The sequence below is a fragment of the Oncorhynchus nerka genome, linkage group LG28 (genome assembly GCF_034236695.1).
Source record: "Oncorhynchus nerka isolate Pitt River linkage group LG28, Oner_Uvic_2.0, whole genome shotgun sequence".
Taxonomy (NCBI): domain Eukaryota; kingdom Metazoa; phylum Chordata; class Actinopteri; order Salmoniformes; family Salmonidae; genus Oncorhynchus; species Oncorhynchus nerka.
The window spans coordinates 71319386-71335992 of NC_088423.1; the positions used below are offsets into that span (position 1 = coordinate 71319386).

General features: G+C 43.3%; 1 protein-coding gene across 1 annotated transcript; it reads left to right on the top strand.

The window, feature by feature from the left end:
- The first annotated feature begins 9275 nt into the window (after positions 1 to 9275).
- Positions 9276 to 12812, top strand: zgc:162592 (uncharacterized protein LOC561993 homolog). Its single transcript, XM_029639154.2, has 2 exons — positions 9276 to 10152; positions 11164 to 12812. The coding sequence occupies exons 1-2, from the start codon at positions 9354 to 9356 to the stop codon at positions 11460 to 11462; spliced, it is 1098 nt and encodes a 365-aa protein (XP_029495014.1). The 5' UTR covers positions 9276 to 9353; the 3' UTR covers positions 11463 to 12812.
- The last annotated feature ends 3795 nt before the right edge of the window (positions 12813 to 16607 follow it).

Consider the following 16607-nt stretch of genomic DNA (forward strand, 5'->3'; position numbering starts at 1 on the left):
AGCAGGTGAAACGTTTAATAAAACAAACATGAATACCGACTGAGGAACAAACATAAGGGAGGGACAGATAAGAGGTGTGAATCATAATGATCAACATGTGCATGTAATGAAGAATCCCAGGCCCGGTGGTTAGTATTCCGGCAACGCCGGAGGAGCAGTAGACGTGACAGTAATCCCCCCCTGACGCGCGGCTCCTGCTGCAGGACGACGCCGCACAAGGAGACGACCCTGAGGAGCAGATCGGTCTGGACAGCGAAAGTGGAAATCACGGCTGATGTTGGGATCTTGAAAGTCCTCCACCGGAACCCTACATACCCCTCCCAGTCCACCATGGTACTGGAGCTGACCCCCACGACACCGGGAGTCCAGAAGGGCTTCTAGCAGGGCAGGCGGAGTGGGAGGTTCCTGGTAGAAAGCCAGACGCGATCCTCAGGATGGAACACAGGGGTCTCACTGCAGTAGACGGCGTGCTGGAGTCTTACGTGAGCATCACGCCACACTTCTGCACGCCAAAACCACTCAACCGCAGGAGCATTGGTCTGGCTCGGGGTCCACGGAGCCAGGGCTGGCTGAAAACACAAAACACACTGGAAGGGGGTCAATCCAGTGGAGGAGTGACGTAGCGCGTTCTGGGAGTACTCTGCCCATGGAAGGAAACGTGCCCACTCACCCTGCCGGTCCTGACAGTGACTGTTCAGGAAACTCCTGAGCTCCTGGTTCAGCCGCTATCTGCCCGTTTGTCTGAAGCCGGTACCAGGAAGTGAGGCTGACCGTGACCCGGAGCGTCTCCCTAAAGGCCCCCCATACTCGTGATGTGAATTCAGGGCCACGGGCAGTGACGATGTCCTGCAGAAGGCCATAATGCCAGAAAAGTGCCTCAGCGACCTGGAGAGCAGTGGGGAGACCAGGAAGAGACCAGGAAGAGTGATTAAAAACAGGATTTTTAACAGGATTTTGGTTACAAAGTCAATGGATGGATGTGGCCAGGGTCGCGGAAGGCACGGGAAGGGTGAAGGAGTTTGCCCTGCTGGAGTGTTCTGTGGGGGGGGGGGGGGGGTGTTTGAGCACATATAGAACAGGAGTTGAAGTAGCGAGTGACATCCCGCGCTCAGATTAAATGGATGGTGCAAGAAATACCTGGATGTCCAGTGACGACAGATGTGTGCCCAGGTCAGCAGCCGATCCCTTATCAGTGGGAACGTAGATGCGTTCAGGAGGACAGTTAGTGGGTGCGGGCTCCTTCTCCAATGCCTGGAGGATGTCTGCAGGGAGGATGGGTGCACTCTGTACAGGACCCTCTCCCCCGAATCGTAGAGCCGGGACAGGGCATCAGCCTTGGTGTCCTTTGAACTTGGGCGATAAGTTGGCGTGAAGTCAAATCTTGAAGAACAGCACGGATTCAACCTCCTCTCTGTCCGTATGTACTCCAGGTTCCGATGGTCAGTGAGAATGGCGAATGGAGGGCACCAAGGAACCAGCCAGTGTCTCCAATCCTCTAATGACAACTTTACCGCCAGGAGCTCCCGATCACACGACATCGGAATTCCTCTGCAGAGGACAGTTTTAGAGAAAGAAAAAAAAAAGCACAGGGGGTACAATTTCAGTGTCGTTGAGACAGAACTGCCCCCACGCCAACCTCTGAAGCATCCACCTCTACCACAAAGGATCTTGTGGGATCTGGATGTTTGAGCAGCGGGTGGAGGTGAAACGTCCCTTTGGACAGAAGGCCTCGTCGGCTAATGGGCTCCACACCAACCTACAGGGCCCTCCCTTAAGGAGAGGAGCAGCAACAGAGCTGACATTCCTGATGAAGAGGTGGTAGAAGTTGGTAAACCGCAAAAAAACGTTGTAACTCCTTTATGGTGGTTGGGACTGGCCATGGCATGACTGCATCTACCTACTGGTCTTCCATCCTCACACCCTGATTTGGTAACCTAAGGATACCAACCTCTGGTGGAATTGGAACTTCAGGCTTGACAAACAGATGGTCAGCCAGGATGCATTCCAGGACTGCTCGAACTGGGGTGATGTGATCCTCCAGGGTAGTCGAGTAGCTCAGGATGTTATCGATATACACAATCTGGCATCCGAGCATGTCCCTGAACACTAACGGAGCATTACAAAGGGCATCACCAAGTACTCGTAGTGACCAGACATGGTGCTGAATGATGTCTTCCACTCATCCCCCTCCTGGATGAGATTGTAAGCGCTCCGCAGGTCCACTTTAGTTTTTTTTAAATAAAAAGCTGCGTGATGGCACCAATGGGAGAGGGTACCGATACTTGGTGCTGATTTTGTTGAGTCCTCTAGTCGATGCAGGGACATAACCCTCCATATTTCTTGGCTATAAAGAAAAATAAAGCTGATGCAGGACAAGTGGACGTGCAAATGAAACCTTGTTGGAACGCAACTTGGATGTAATCCTCCATGGCCTGGTTCTCAGCCACCGACAGAGGGTAGATGCATCTGCACAGAACCTGAAAGCAGGTCGATGGCACAGTCCCAGGGGCAATGAGGAGGAAGAGAATACCTCCTGCAGGTTCTGATATACCTCTGGGATGTTGGGCAACCATAGGACTCTCAACCGACATGGAACCACAAAGGACAGGGAAGCAGGTCTGCCGGCATTCAGGCGACCAGTCTGTAATTCTCATCCTCGACCATGAGATGGTAGGGTTATGGCATTGAAGCCAAGGGAGGCCGAGGATGATCTTGTGGACTGGTAATGAAAAGGGGGATGGTCTCCTGATGACTGGACTCCACGGTGAGGGTGAGTGCCTGACTGGCCAGGGCTTGAACCTGAAAAGGAGAGGAGAGCGGGTATGAGTTATGATGTTAAGGGAGGAGGCAAGGGTCTGGTCAATAAAGTTCCCCCGCGGCACCAAAATCCACTAACGCTGTAGACACCGTACATAAGTGACAGTCAGTGTGATGGACACCAAAAAGAGCCTAGTAGACAGTGATGGAACTCACTCCTGTCCCAGGGGGTGGAAGATCATGCGACTGTCCCTCTGCTCTTGTGAATCCCAGGTTCTGACCTGCCGGACAGCTCTGGAGCTTGTGTCCTCCTTGTCCACAGTACAGACAAAGCCCCAGCTGTATCCGTCTGCGGCTATAGCTGGGGGAGACGAGTGACCCCCTACCTCCATGGATTCATGCTCTGATCCGAGTGTTCACTGAGGGAGGGAAGCGATGAGTGTACCGGCGCTCCTGAAGTAGGTTATCCAAATGGATGGCCATCGCAATGAGTGCGTCCAAGGCAAGGTTGTCGTCGCGACAAGCCAATTACGTCTAGGACCTCTTCTAAATAGTGTATGGAGCGCCGGCTCATTCCATCCACTTGATGCCGCTACTGTCCGAAAGATGAGCACGTACTCTGCAGCCGCCTGGATCCCCTGCTGTAATTGCAGTAGCCACTCACCTCCCTCTGCCCTCCAGGGGATGATCAAAAATACATTTAAAATCAAGCTCCTCTCGCCCAGACGGCCGTAGCCCATTCCAACACCCTCCCAGTCAGCAAGGAAATCACAGTGGCAACCTTAGACCACTGGGTGGTAGGAGCTCCCATCTGATGCCTAAAATAGAGGGAGTAGCTTACTAGGAAGCCATGGCATTTGGATGGTGTACCGTCATGTTTATCAGGGAGGGATAACCCTGAGTGGGGGGTCACTGAATGGGCTGATGTGCTAGGGTGACTGGCTGAAGAGTATCCTCCGCTGGATGAAGGCAACGCCTCTCGGGTGTGTTTGAGACGTTGCATACTACGAAGAACCTCCATAGCCGATCCCAGTTGTTCCACCTGGTCATAGTGTTGACGTAGAAGATAACCCTGTTCATCAACCATCTGAGAGATAATTGAATTTCCTGCTGCTTCCCTATTTTGAGTTGCTATTCTGTAACAAAGACGCAGTGAGTCGAGAAGCAGGTGAAACATTTAGTAACCCATGAACCGAGATAACATCACAGCGGCGAAAAAGCATGAACATAGGAACAATACCAACTGAGGAACAAATGTAAGGGAGGGACAGATAGAGTTGAGGTAATGAGGATGGTAATGGAGTCCAGGTGTGAATCATAATGATCAACAGGTGCGTGTAATGAAGAATGCCAGGTGTGCGTATTGATGTATCCCAAAACAGGTGGTTAGTATTCTGGTGACGTCAAACGCCGGAGGCGAGGAGCAAGAGTAGACGTGATGGTAAAATAATCACTATAAACATTCGGAATGCTTTCTTCAGCACTGTTCTTCTGTATAACAATATATGGCATCTAATTTACATGAGAAAATGAATGGCTCTTATATCTTAATGAATCCCCTCCTACGAACTGCCTTGCTTTTTTTTACATCTTCTGACTCAATTTGAAAGAAACTATGCCATGTTAAAATCACATGATAGCTTTAGAGTGCCTGTAAACTCATATTTATGCACTTGGTCCTGTTATTAATCTACTATTTTAAAAAGCTAATCTGCTCTGGATAAGAGCGTCTGCTAAATGACTTAAATGTAAATGTAAATGTAATAAAGCAAAGAACTTCACGCATGATTCCTCCATCATCACCTACCTAGCACAAATCATACATTAAGCTGTGTGGTTGGGGGATATTCCCAAAATGGAATTTCCATTGAAACCATATTGCTCAAGTACAAGTGAGCTGAAAGCAGTTGCGAATTACTAATTTCTGTTGTGGTTATATTACTGCTATCATACTGCACATTGTACCATTTACCACTTGACAGTGCCAATTGCTTTACATTGTTTTGAATGCATTTGACCAACTTGGGGTTGATTAATGAAACAGTCAAGTGTAAACGTGTTTTAAATATATTTCTGAAGTTCTCTTTAATGGTTTGTGTGATCATGGGACACCACAATCGTTATGAATGATAGTTTTCATCCAAAGTGTATCAGTGAGGGTGTTTCATCTAGAGGTCCACCGATTAATCGGAATGGCCGATTTAATTAGGGCCGATTTCAAGTTTTCATAACAATCGGAAATCTGTATTTTTGGGCGCCAATTTCAGATTTTTTAAATACCTTTATTTAACAAGGCAAGTCAGTTAAGAACACATTCTTATTTTCAATGACGGCCTAGGAACGGTGGGTTAACTGCCTTGTTCATGGGGCAGAACGACAGATTTTCACCTTGTCAGCTCAGGGGATCCAATCTTGCAACCGTACAGTTAACTAGTCCAACGCGCTAACCATTGCCTGTTACGCGAATGCAGTAGAAGCCAAGGTAAATTGCTAGCTGGCATTAAACTTATCTTATAAAAAACAATCAATCATAATCACTAGTTATAACTACTAATCCAGTTTAGCAGGCAATATTAACCAGGTGAAATTGTGTCATTTCTCTTGCGTTCATTGCACGCAGAGTCAGGGTATATGCAACAGTTTGGGCTGCCTGGCTCATTGCGAACTCATTTGCCAGAATTTTACGTAATTATGACATAACATTGAAGGTTTGTAACGGCTGTTGGAAGGAGAGGACCAAGGTGCAGCGTAGTATGTGTCCATTTTTATTTAATGAGCACTGAAATGACAAAAATAACAACGCGAACGACCGAAACAGTTCTGGCTGGTGCAGACACACAACAGAAAACAAAACATAGAATACCCACCAACTTCACACCCTGACCAAACTAAAAATAGAAACATACAATGCAATCTACGGTCAAGGTTGTGCAATGTAACAAGAATATTTAGACTTAGGGATGCCACCCGTTAGATAAATTACCGAACGGTTCCGTATTTCACTGAAATAATAAACGTTTTGTTTTCGAAATGATAGTTTCCGGATCCGACCCTATTAATGACCAAAGACTCCTATTTCTGTGTGCTATTGTGTTATAATTAAGTCTGATTTGATAGAGCAGTCTGACTGAGCAGCAGCAGGCCCGTAATCATTCATTCAAACAGCACTTTTGTGCATTTTGCCAGCAGCTCTTCGCAAGCACAGCGCTGTTTATGACTTCAAGCCTATCAGCCTAATGGCTGGTGTAACCAATGTGAAATGGCTAGCTAGTTAGCTGGGAGTGCGCTAATAACGTTTCAAACGTCACTCGCTTTTAGATTTGGAGTAGTTATTCCCCTTGCGGCTTTTGTGGAGCGATGGATAACGTTGCTTCGAGTGTGGCTGTTGTCGATGTGTTCCTGGTTCGAGCCCAGGTAGGGGCGAGGAGGGGCACGGAAGCTATACTGTTACACTGGAAATACTATAGTGCCTATAAGAACATTCAATAGTCAAATGTATATGAAATACAAATGGTATAGAGAGAAATAGTCATATAAATACTATATTAACTACAACCTAAAACCTCTTACCTTGGAATATTGAAGTCTCATGTTAAAAGGAACCACCAACTTTCATATGTTCTCATGTTCTGAGTAAGGAACTTAAAACATTAGCTTTTTTACATGGCACATATTACTTTCTTCTCCAACACTTAGTTTTTGCATTATTTAAACCAAATTGAACATGTTTCATTATTTATTTGAGGCTAAATTGATTTTATTGATGTTTTATATTAAGTTAAAACAAGTGTTAATTCAGTATTGTTGTAATTGTCATTATTATAAATACATTTTAAAAATTTGGCCGATTAATCGGTATCGGCTTTTTTGTTCCTCCAATAATCGGTATCGGCGTTGAAAAATTATAATCAGTCGACCTCTAGTTTCATCGTCACCCTGGAGATCTCATACCAGTGTGCATCTGTCAGAGTGCTTTTATACACAATGGCAGAGCCCTGTTATCATGTGGAGGTAGGGAGACTGTCAGACAGACAGAGAGCATAGTGCTGCTTATGTCCCTTCACATATATCCTAGTGATAATGAAAGTTAGTAGTGGACCATCTACTACCCCCACATCCACCCTTCAGCCTCCATTCCAACTTGTGTTAGTCAGCCTACTATCTCTCCTCAGCATCTGTTATGTGTCACCATCCACTTGTGGAAGCACTCAGAGTGATGGAGCCCACGCAAAACAATCGAAGTTCACCCACTCACACAAAAAACAACACTGCACATTTTTCCCTATCTTGCAGGAGCAGATACACAAAACATCATGTACACACACACACACACACACACAGAAAAAACATCCTGTGTGCACACACACACCTACATGTGTACAATGGGCGCACACACACACAAGGAAACCTACACGTGTACACGGACACACACTCTTTCCCTAAGAGCTACTCATTTAAAGTATTCACCCTATCCATATTTGAGCTGCACAGAAAAAGACTCCCATAAAATAATGTGAAAATAGGAATTCATTCTACTTGTCAAATCCCTATTTCTTAATGGGAATTCAAATTATTATTGAAAAGAGATGTAAAATTAACCAAACTATAGCACATAAGAGATTAGGGAAAACTTGCAGAGGGATTTAAGAAGATAACCCTGGTTGTTTTGCTTCGATGCCAGAACCATTTGACCTTCTGCACCCTCTTTTCTGTGAACTTCCTGAAGATTCTAATCCTGTTAGTCCTGCTATTCTGAGGAGGCACATGAGATAATTCAGAGGTTCAGTTGTCCAATATGGGATGATTGTCGCAGTGCAACACATTACCTATGCCCGGATCACACTACTTACAATGTACATCAAAGTCAGATTTATCAATGCATCCAATCATATTGTCCCTGCACTATTAAAGAAATCCCATTTGCGATAATATTCTGACTAATTATGTTTCCTGTGTCATTTTGATTATATTATGAAAGGGTGCTTGAATTCTGATTGAATGTGTCAAAAAAAACTAAAGTATCATTATCCTACCCCATGTATTACTGACTCAATGTGGGCTAATGACCTGACCTTGAACCCTGGTTTATGAGTAATTCATCTTCACTGGGGTAGAAGTTTAGTTGTTGCAATGTAAAACCCACAAGCACAGAGCAGCCTCTCTAACAGAGAGAAACGGTCATAAATCAGCACAGAAAATCCTAAATATAATGAGGACACTTATCACCATGCTTCAGGTAACCAATGGCAAACTGAAATGTGCATCAGCCTACTCTCCTGTGGCTCAAAATAGAAAATGGATGAACTGAGTGATTACAGAAAGGCACAAATTGGCCCCGTACTTTTAGCTTCAGACTGGTACAATGCCCTGTCTCTGAAGCATAGCGGTGGCTATCTACATCTCAACACATACATCTCCTTTTCATCCTTTTATGTGCATAAAAAATGTATGTAGCATGTGATTTGTGATGGTGTTTTTTAATGGCCAATATGTATTTGCATTGCTTTTAAAATCTCACGGCAGCTTGTGTCTTCATTTGTTCTTGATGATTCGTGCTTATTCACTTAAACAGCTTGATTCATTTTGCAGACATTAGAAAATAATGGAATATTATTTGTCTGGTAATAACCAAAAAATGGATTCCAACAAAATTTGTTGCATCTTTTTTTATACAATGTGAAGTATATTTTGTAGAACCAAATGAAATAACCTTGTATTGGGGTGTGGCGTAATGAAAATATTATACTCCGACTGATATTTCCCAAGAAGGCCCTTGGATAGATAAAATAAAATTTCTGCCTCAGCCACTTCAGTGAGAGAATGTGAGCTATCTGTACAGTATCAATGTTTGAACAGTGAAGTCCAGCTGTTATGGAGGCCCATCAGAGGGGCTGCTTCCCCAGCAGGTAGGCTAGTAGTGTCAGCTAGCCATGAACATGCCACTCAGTGGAAGGAGGACGGTCTGGAATATGCCTTTGATATATGCGCTTGTCACTGTCCTAATGACAAATCCATCTGTGCAGAGTCCAGTGCAGGGCTTGGAGGAGATGGTCTCATCCTTCAGCTATTTAGGTTAATGTCCTCACACTCGTCCTCCCCAATCCACTCCCCCATGTAGCTCATCTCTGCCTGCTCACAGGTGGTCTTCACCTGATTCCGCCTGTAGAGGAATTGAGCGGCGATAGAGCCATTCATTGCTCATACAACTGGGCCACAACAGAATGATCCTAGTGTAAATGAGTGTTTCAATACAATGTCGACTACATTACACAACAAAACAATGACATACATGGACACCAACTCTGAAATGTGTTGAAAAGTCCTTTGAATGTGTATATTATCCTAATGGCCAAGGAAGAATAATTTACCTCTTGGTTGATCTTTTTACTTGCATCAGATCCACGTATTTGATTGGGGCACGTGACTACCACCTAACGTGCCACAGGTGTGGTAGTGGTATTTATTGTTGTGCATACCACGGCTTGGTAAGTTGATTTTATCATGTAAATTCACCTGAAATCATTTTTGAAGAGCATGCCCTTGGGTGTTTTCTTTTTTAGGTTTCACAGAGGAAGTGACAAACAATATGACCGACAATGTTTGCAACATTCAATTTGTCTGAGTCCGAGGACACCAATCTAACCAGCGCAGATACGCAAATGCTTCTAGAACGGCACAGGCCCATTAAAATTGGCATAATATCAGTTTTAGGAGCGATGATCACGTTGGGGAATATTGCAGTCATTATGGTGATTTCTTCATCGGTGTCCGGCTGGTCAAGGAACTCTCGATACTTTTTACTCTCACTCACAGGTGCTGATTCGGCGTTTGGACTGATCATCACGCCCTTGAATCTGTGCGTCAGTCTGGCGAAAGACTACAGTGAAGGCCCAGACTCCCTCTGTCACATTGTGGCTTTCTTCAACGCGACGATTTATTCGACTTGCATGTACACACTGGCTACAATAAGTCTAGAGCGATACATAGCAGTGTTTTACCCACTTAAGTACTCCTCACTGATGACAAGGAGAAGAACGCTGTTTTTGATCGCGTTTGCATGGTGTTTTCCTCCATTTTTACTTGTGCCCATATCATTTCCTAACGGGATAATTGAGGTCCACTTTTCTACAGCGTCACTGGTTTGCAATCCATCGTACTCTACTAACGTTGCGTACACTCTAACGTTGACGTGCCTCATCTTCTTTCCTTGTTCAATCATCATGACTTGCGCAAACCTGCGCCTTTGGTTTGCTGCAAAGAGACAGCGGGTAAAGATGCGGGCACAACACCTGGGTCGTCACAACAGACCCGACGTAGCCTCCAGGGTGCTTGTCCCTGTAATGACCGTGTACTACGCATGTTGGACGCCGTGCATGGCGGCAATTATCTATAATGGTGAGTAGGCCTATAGAAGGAACCCGTTGGTTTACATTTAGTGGATGAAGGAACTTTGTAGTTGGAACTTCTAAAATTCAGTCAAGGTGTATGTTTTTCCCAAAGTCACTCACCACCCTTCTAAATGATCTCAGGAAAATTACCGTAACAAATGTAGGCTACAAGGCTGTAAAGTGGAAATGCCAATGTGCTGGGTGTAAAGATGACCGAGGTAGGCTGATGAATCAGACTGATATGGGCAGCTTCTGGTATACCGCCTTAAACTAAGCCGTCTCAACGGGAACGTTTCTTTACATTCAAGACTCTAGAATAAAATTACAATTTACACTACCGGTTGTCAGTATAGTTGGTTAATCAAATTGGCCCCAGGAAAGTGTTATTTACCCGACTTTTTGGAGCGCTGGTATTGCTGCTGAAATATCTATCACCTGGCACATGCGGAAAACCATGTAAACATCTGCAAAACTTTGGTCAGTATGTATGCATCAAAGTGCAAGTCCTTCATTCTTGTGCTCGTGCCTTGGATCAGGAGCAAACGCATCTTGATTGTCCCCACATTTTGAAGTCTTTAATAGTACTTTTCTGTGGATATTTTGACCCACTGATGAACCAATCCCACGGACAATCGGCAGTAAGTTCAAATTGTATTCAACGTTCGTGAGAGACAAGGGTAGATGGGTTATTTGTACATGTGTTTGCAGGGCGCCGCATACTAGTTTGCTTGCTTTAACTCGGCTAGGTGATGTTTTTGCAGAGAAGATCTTAGTCGTGCAATGTTACATAGAACTATGTTTGGTGCAGTATTTCTCAAGTGAAAATAATTGCATGAAAACTAGTCTCTCATTTGAATGACAAAGAACACTTCATTGAAGATTCCTGTCCACAGTTCACACTCCTGCTAGAAGTAGTACTGTTGACAATCTTTCTTCGACTGACTAAAGTCCGTCTTATTTCATAGCCTATGCTGTCCCTTTTTATGCATTTTTCTCTCTCTGTTATGTTTTCCACCAGCCATCTCAGGCAACAGAGTTCCAGAGTGGATGGAGTTTTTGGTGGTGTGGCTCCCAACCTCCAACGGTTTCCTCAACTGCATCTTCTACTTCTGGATCAACCGCAGCTTCCGTAGAAAGTTCTGCCTGCTCTTCCAGCGGCTGTGTCTCACATTGTGCCCAGATTTGGCCAAGGCCCTGGGCTGCACAGCCAGCTCACAGCCTGTAGTCTGGGACAATAACAACACCCTCCAGGAGCGCTGCTCCAGTGTGTCGTCAACCTGCACCCTGATCACCCTGGCCAGTGACACCCCCTTCTGAGGGATTAGGCTTCTCATAGACATGGTACTCACTCACATTATTCAATGATACATCTGGTAAGTTTCAACACCAAACACCTGAAGGACATTTAGGAGAGCTGCTTGTATTGAGATCGTGGTATCCGGTTATATTTAAAAACAACGTGTGGCAAGGAGACATGGGAGTGCTGTCAGGCCATGGTGTGGTGTTTGACAGGGGCTTTGAAGCATTTATCTTCCTCACCATCACTATGCAGTTTGAGTTAGTTAGAATATTTTTTTGTTGTTTTTGGAACCCAAACATAATTCTTTAATTTTATTCATCCCCGATTGACAGTATTTGGTCCATGCTGGAATGTTTCTTTTTTTATATAGATTTATTTTTTGTTTTACATTTTACTGTCACACCAAGTGTTGTCAGAATTTCATGCACCAACAGTGAAAACCTCTTAAACCACATTTTAGTAACTTCTTTTAGTTTGTAAATCCATCTGAATGTAGCCCTCAACCAGCCATGTCTCCCGCCACCTTGTTTGCATTTGCATTATCAGTATTTTATGTGGTGCTACAATTTTATCTGCAGGTTGTCTACAGCCCATCAATATGTTGCACTTAAATGTCAATAATGTTTAATGAATTTAAATATTTAGTCATCAAACAATAAAATGTATTTGGTGAACTTCACTAGGAAATGTTTACAAGCTCTTTGATGGTCTTCAGGCCATCTACTCTGTACACCTATATCTTGTATATCAAAGGCCCGGCGTCTACGTAGCAGCCTTGCAAGGTAAACCTTTAAGTCATTGGATTTCACCCCGAGAAAGGTAATTAAACGGCTCCAGTGTATAAAGGTCACCACCACACTCGTGTCTGTCGGCATTACCCTTTCCCTCCCTTTGCCTTAGCTTCTCATATCACCAGGGTCACCTCCCAATTCATGGTCCCTTTTTTAAAGCTGTTAAGACTACTTATGCATAACCATCACTGCTACTGTCCGCCCTACATTGTTATGATATTGGGCAGCTCTCTTATACTATTTACAACTTCCTTTAGACATGCTATTATGGTAAATGTTGACAGTGAAACCTGAAGATTGTGAACCCATCTCTTTGAGATTCATGACCTGGCATGTATAGTGTTTGGCCGAAATCTGAAAATATAGTCCATATTTATTATGAAACTTGCCAAACTCTATTGGTGCTTTCAAATGTAAAAATAAGTACTTGGACTTTTACGAATGTTTGTATGTTTAAATTGTATTTTGTGAATAGTTGAGTGACTTGGCTGTGTACATAACAATTTTATATTGTTTATAAATAAGTGAAAATCCCCCAAAATGTTTGTGATTGGGAAATAAAGCATAATGCCTTTATTGTGTTAATTAGTCATTTAGTGTGGCATGGAAAAGGAGAGTCAGATTTGAGAAGCTGCCTACATGGGAATTATGCTCTGCAAGATGCTTCACTGAATATCACTTATTTCCCACACCATATTTATTCAAATTTGAGGTCAAGTCAGACTCACACAGGTTTCTGTGCCTTAGCTCAGGAGATCCAGTCATAGGTGGTGCTTTAGTTTTCAAGATGATTGGTCTCTGCTGAGTGAGGGAGGAGCTGGTTTTAATTTTTTTTTTTTTACATAGTGTCTATATTTTTTTCTGCACACATTTCTGTTTGATGGCATTGCCCTATTGTACATAAGCACAGCTGGTGACACCTCGAGAGAGAGAGATCTCAGTCCGACAAACTGCTATCAGGTAAAGTGTTATTTATTTTTTGGTATCTATTTAGTTGTAGAGACGTGATACCATCAATGCAATCTGTAAAATAACTCCTAACTTTACTTAAAACGCAACCTTAAAAATGTAGCTAGCTACAACAAGTAGACCTTTTGCTAGCTGGCAGGAGCAGATTACTTCATCACTAGCATGTCATTCTGGGACAGGGAGCTTTCGCTATTATTCCAAGTAGCAATTTAAGACTACAAAAATCTATAGGACAAGTATTGTAAAGCTAATACAGTCATCAAGGCAGAACTCACTAATTTAATTCATGCTGACAAATAAGAAATGATACATTTATCCCTGTAAATAGACCTAGTTGGAGTAGAATGCAGAGCACCCTGCCTTTATCCCCGTAGCCTAGTTGTAATTTAAGACTGTCAAGATGTCCATTTCTACAATCCTTTGCTGCTGTGATTTCTTTGATTCAATCTGGTCTCTCACGTTTTGTCTCCCACAATTTATTCATCTCTTTCCTGTGTCCTGCTCCCAGAGATCAACTAAGTGCTGCTCGGCTGATTCACTCACCTGTGTGGAGAACCATCCTACTGCAGTTTGAACTATCCCTGCCATCACTATTAAACATTGAGGCCTCATATGCATTTGTCTGTGGATTTTGTCTTACTCTAGACTTTGTATTTTAGAGCTGAGAAGCACCAACTACAGATACACATGCTTGTTAGACTAAATATAATAATAAATCAATTTTGTTGAGGTGATAACAGATACATATTTTACTATTGTAACACAGTGGGGAGAATTCTGTTGTCCCTGTCAGGAGCCCAGGCTTTTGCCGTAGATGGTTTTCTTGTCTCTGGACCACATGATCTTAAGATTGCATTGTGCTTAAAGCACTTCTCTACAGTGGTGACCAGGGTGTGATCCTTTCGATACACCTATGGGGCCTGGGCACACTGTTGCTCCTAGAGAGGGTAAATACTGAAACGTGTTGTTATACAGTCTCCATCAGAGGATCATGCTTTCTGCATAGATGGTAAAACCTATCATTTCTGGACTACAACATTGTAAGCGTGTACCCCTCCCCCCCCAGACACTTCCTCCTATATATATATATATATATATATTGATTGGAAGGATACATTTTATTTAGATACTTCAAATACTGCCTGAGACACCTTTGCTGTTTCTCTGTACTCAATAAATGGTGAAACACAATGTGATGTTCTTTGTTTGAATGTATATGTATGAAATGTACATCTCAGTCAGTAGTAGAATAATGGATTGTCAAGAATTTGTCACTCAACTTTTAGAAGGTTAGTAGGAAAGTTAGGTTAATCATTTAAACCACAAATCTATTCACATTCACTGAACATTGAGTATTTGAAACTAGTGCTACAGACTATCATTCTCCATATCTTATATTCCAATGCATCCAACATTATGCAAGCCCTCCATGGTATTGGGCAGCTCTGGTGTAGGAGTAAAACTGGTCATCTTATTACAGAGCACATTCTATACAGTGGGGCAAAAAAGTATTTAGTCAGCCACCAATTGTGCAAGTTCTCACACTTAAAAAGTTGTGAGAGGCCTGTAATTTTCATCATAGGTACACTTCAACTATGACAGACAAAATGAGAAAAAAAATCTAGAAAATCACATTGTAGGATTTTTAATGAATTTATTTGCAAATTATGGTGGAAAATAAGTATTTGGTCACCTACAAACAAGCAAGATTTCTGGCTCTCACAGACCTGTAACTTCTTTAAGAAGCTCCTCTGTCCTCCACTCGTTACCTGTATTAATGGCACCTGTTTGAACTTGTTATCAGTATAAAAGACACCTGTCCACAACCTCAAACAGTCACACTCCAAACTCCACTATGGCCAAGACCAAAGAGCTGTCAAAGGACACCAGAAACAAAATTGTAGACCTGCACCAGGCTGGGAAGACTGAATCTGCAATAGGTAAGCAGCTTGGTTTGAAGAAATCAACTGTGGGAGCAATTCTTAGGAAATGGAAGACATACAAGACTACTGATAATCTCCCTCGATCTGGGGCTCCACGCAAAATCTCACCCCATGGGGTCAAAATGATCACAAGAACGGTGAGCAAAAATCCCAGAACCTCACGGGGGTACCTAGTGAATGACCTGCAGAGAGCTGGGACCAAAGTAACAAAGCCTACCATCAGTAACACATTACGCCGCCAGGGACTCAAATCCTGCAGTGCCAGACGTGTCCCCCTGCTTAAGCCAGTACATGTCCAGGCCCGTCTGAGGTTTACTAGAGAGCATTTGGATGATCCAGAAGAAGATTGGGAGAATGTCATATGGTCAGATGAAACCAAAATATAACTTTTTGGTAAAAACTCAACTCGTCGTGTTTGGAGGACAAAGAATGCTGAGTTGCATCCAAAGAACACCATACCTACTGTGAAGCATGGGGGTGGAAACATCATGCTTTGGGGCTGTTTTTCTGCAAAGGGACCAGGATGACTGATCCGTTTAAAGGAAAGAATGAATGGGACCATGTATCGTGAGATTTTGAGTGAAAACCTCCTTCCATCAGCAAGGTCATTGAAGATGAAACGTGGCTGGGTCTTTCAGCATGACAATGATCCCAAACACACCGCCTGGGCAACAAAGGAGTGGCTTCGTAAGAAGCATTTCAAGGTCCTGGAGTGGCCTAGCCAGTCTCCAGATCTCAACCCCATAGAACATCTTTGGAGGGAGTTGAAAGTCTGTGTTGCCTAGCAACAGCCCCAAAACATCACTGCTCTAGAGGATATCTGCATGGAGGAATGGGCCAAAATACCAGCAACAGTGTGTGAAAACCTTGTGAAGACTTACAGAAAACGTTTGACCTATATACCCAACAAAGGGTATATAACAAAGTATTGAGATAAACTTTTGTTATTGACCAAATACTTATTTTCCACCATAATTTGCAAATACATTTGTTAATCCTACAATGTGATTTTCTGGATTTTTTTTCTAATTTTGTCTGTAATAGTTGAAGTGCACCTATGATGAAAATTACAGGCCTCTCTCATCTTTTTAAGTGGGAGAACTTGCACAATTGGTGGCTGACTAAATACTTTTTTGCCCCACTGTTCATTTTTTTCAGCTGTTTTTAGAGATTTTATTGCAAGGTATATGTGTAGGATACACCACGTTGGCTAACATGAATATGCAGCTGCACTATTTAAACCACCATTTATGCATACGGTGCCTATAGAAAGTCTACATCCCCCTTGGGTGTCTTCAAATGTTATTGTTTTACAAAGGATTAAGGTGAATTCCTCTCCCAGTGTCCATGTATAGCAGACTGAAGCAGGTTTTCCTCTAGTGTTTTGCCTTTGCTTGGCTCCATTCCGTTTCATCATTATAAAAAACTCCCCAGTCTTTGCCGATGTCAAGCATACCCA

Coding starts and splice junctions, on each gene's coding strand:
- zgc:162592 (XM_029639154.2), top strand. CDS start 9,354: ATGTTTGCAACATTCAATTTGTCTGAGTCCGAGGACACCAATCTAACC. Junction 10,153..11,163: donor GGCGGCAATTATCTATAATG/GTGAGTAGGCCT, acceptor GTTTTCCACCAG/CCATCTCAGGCAACAGAGTT.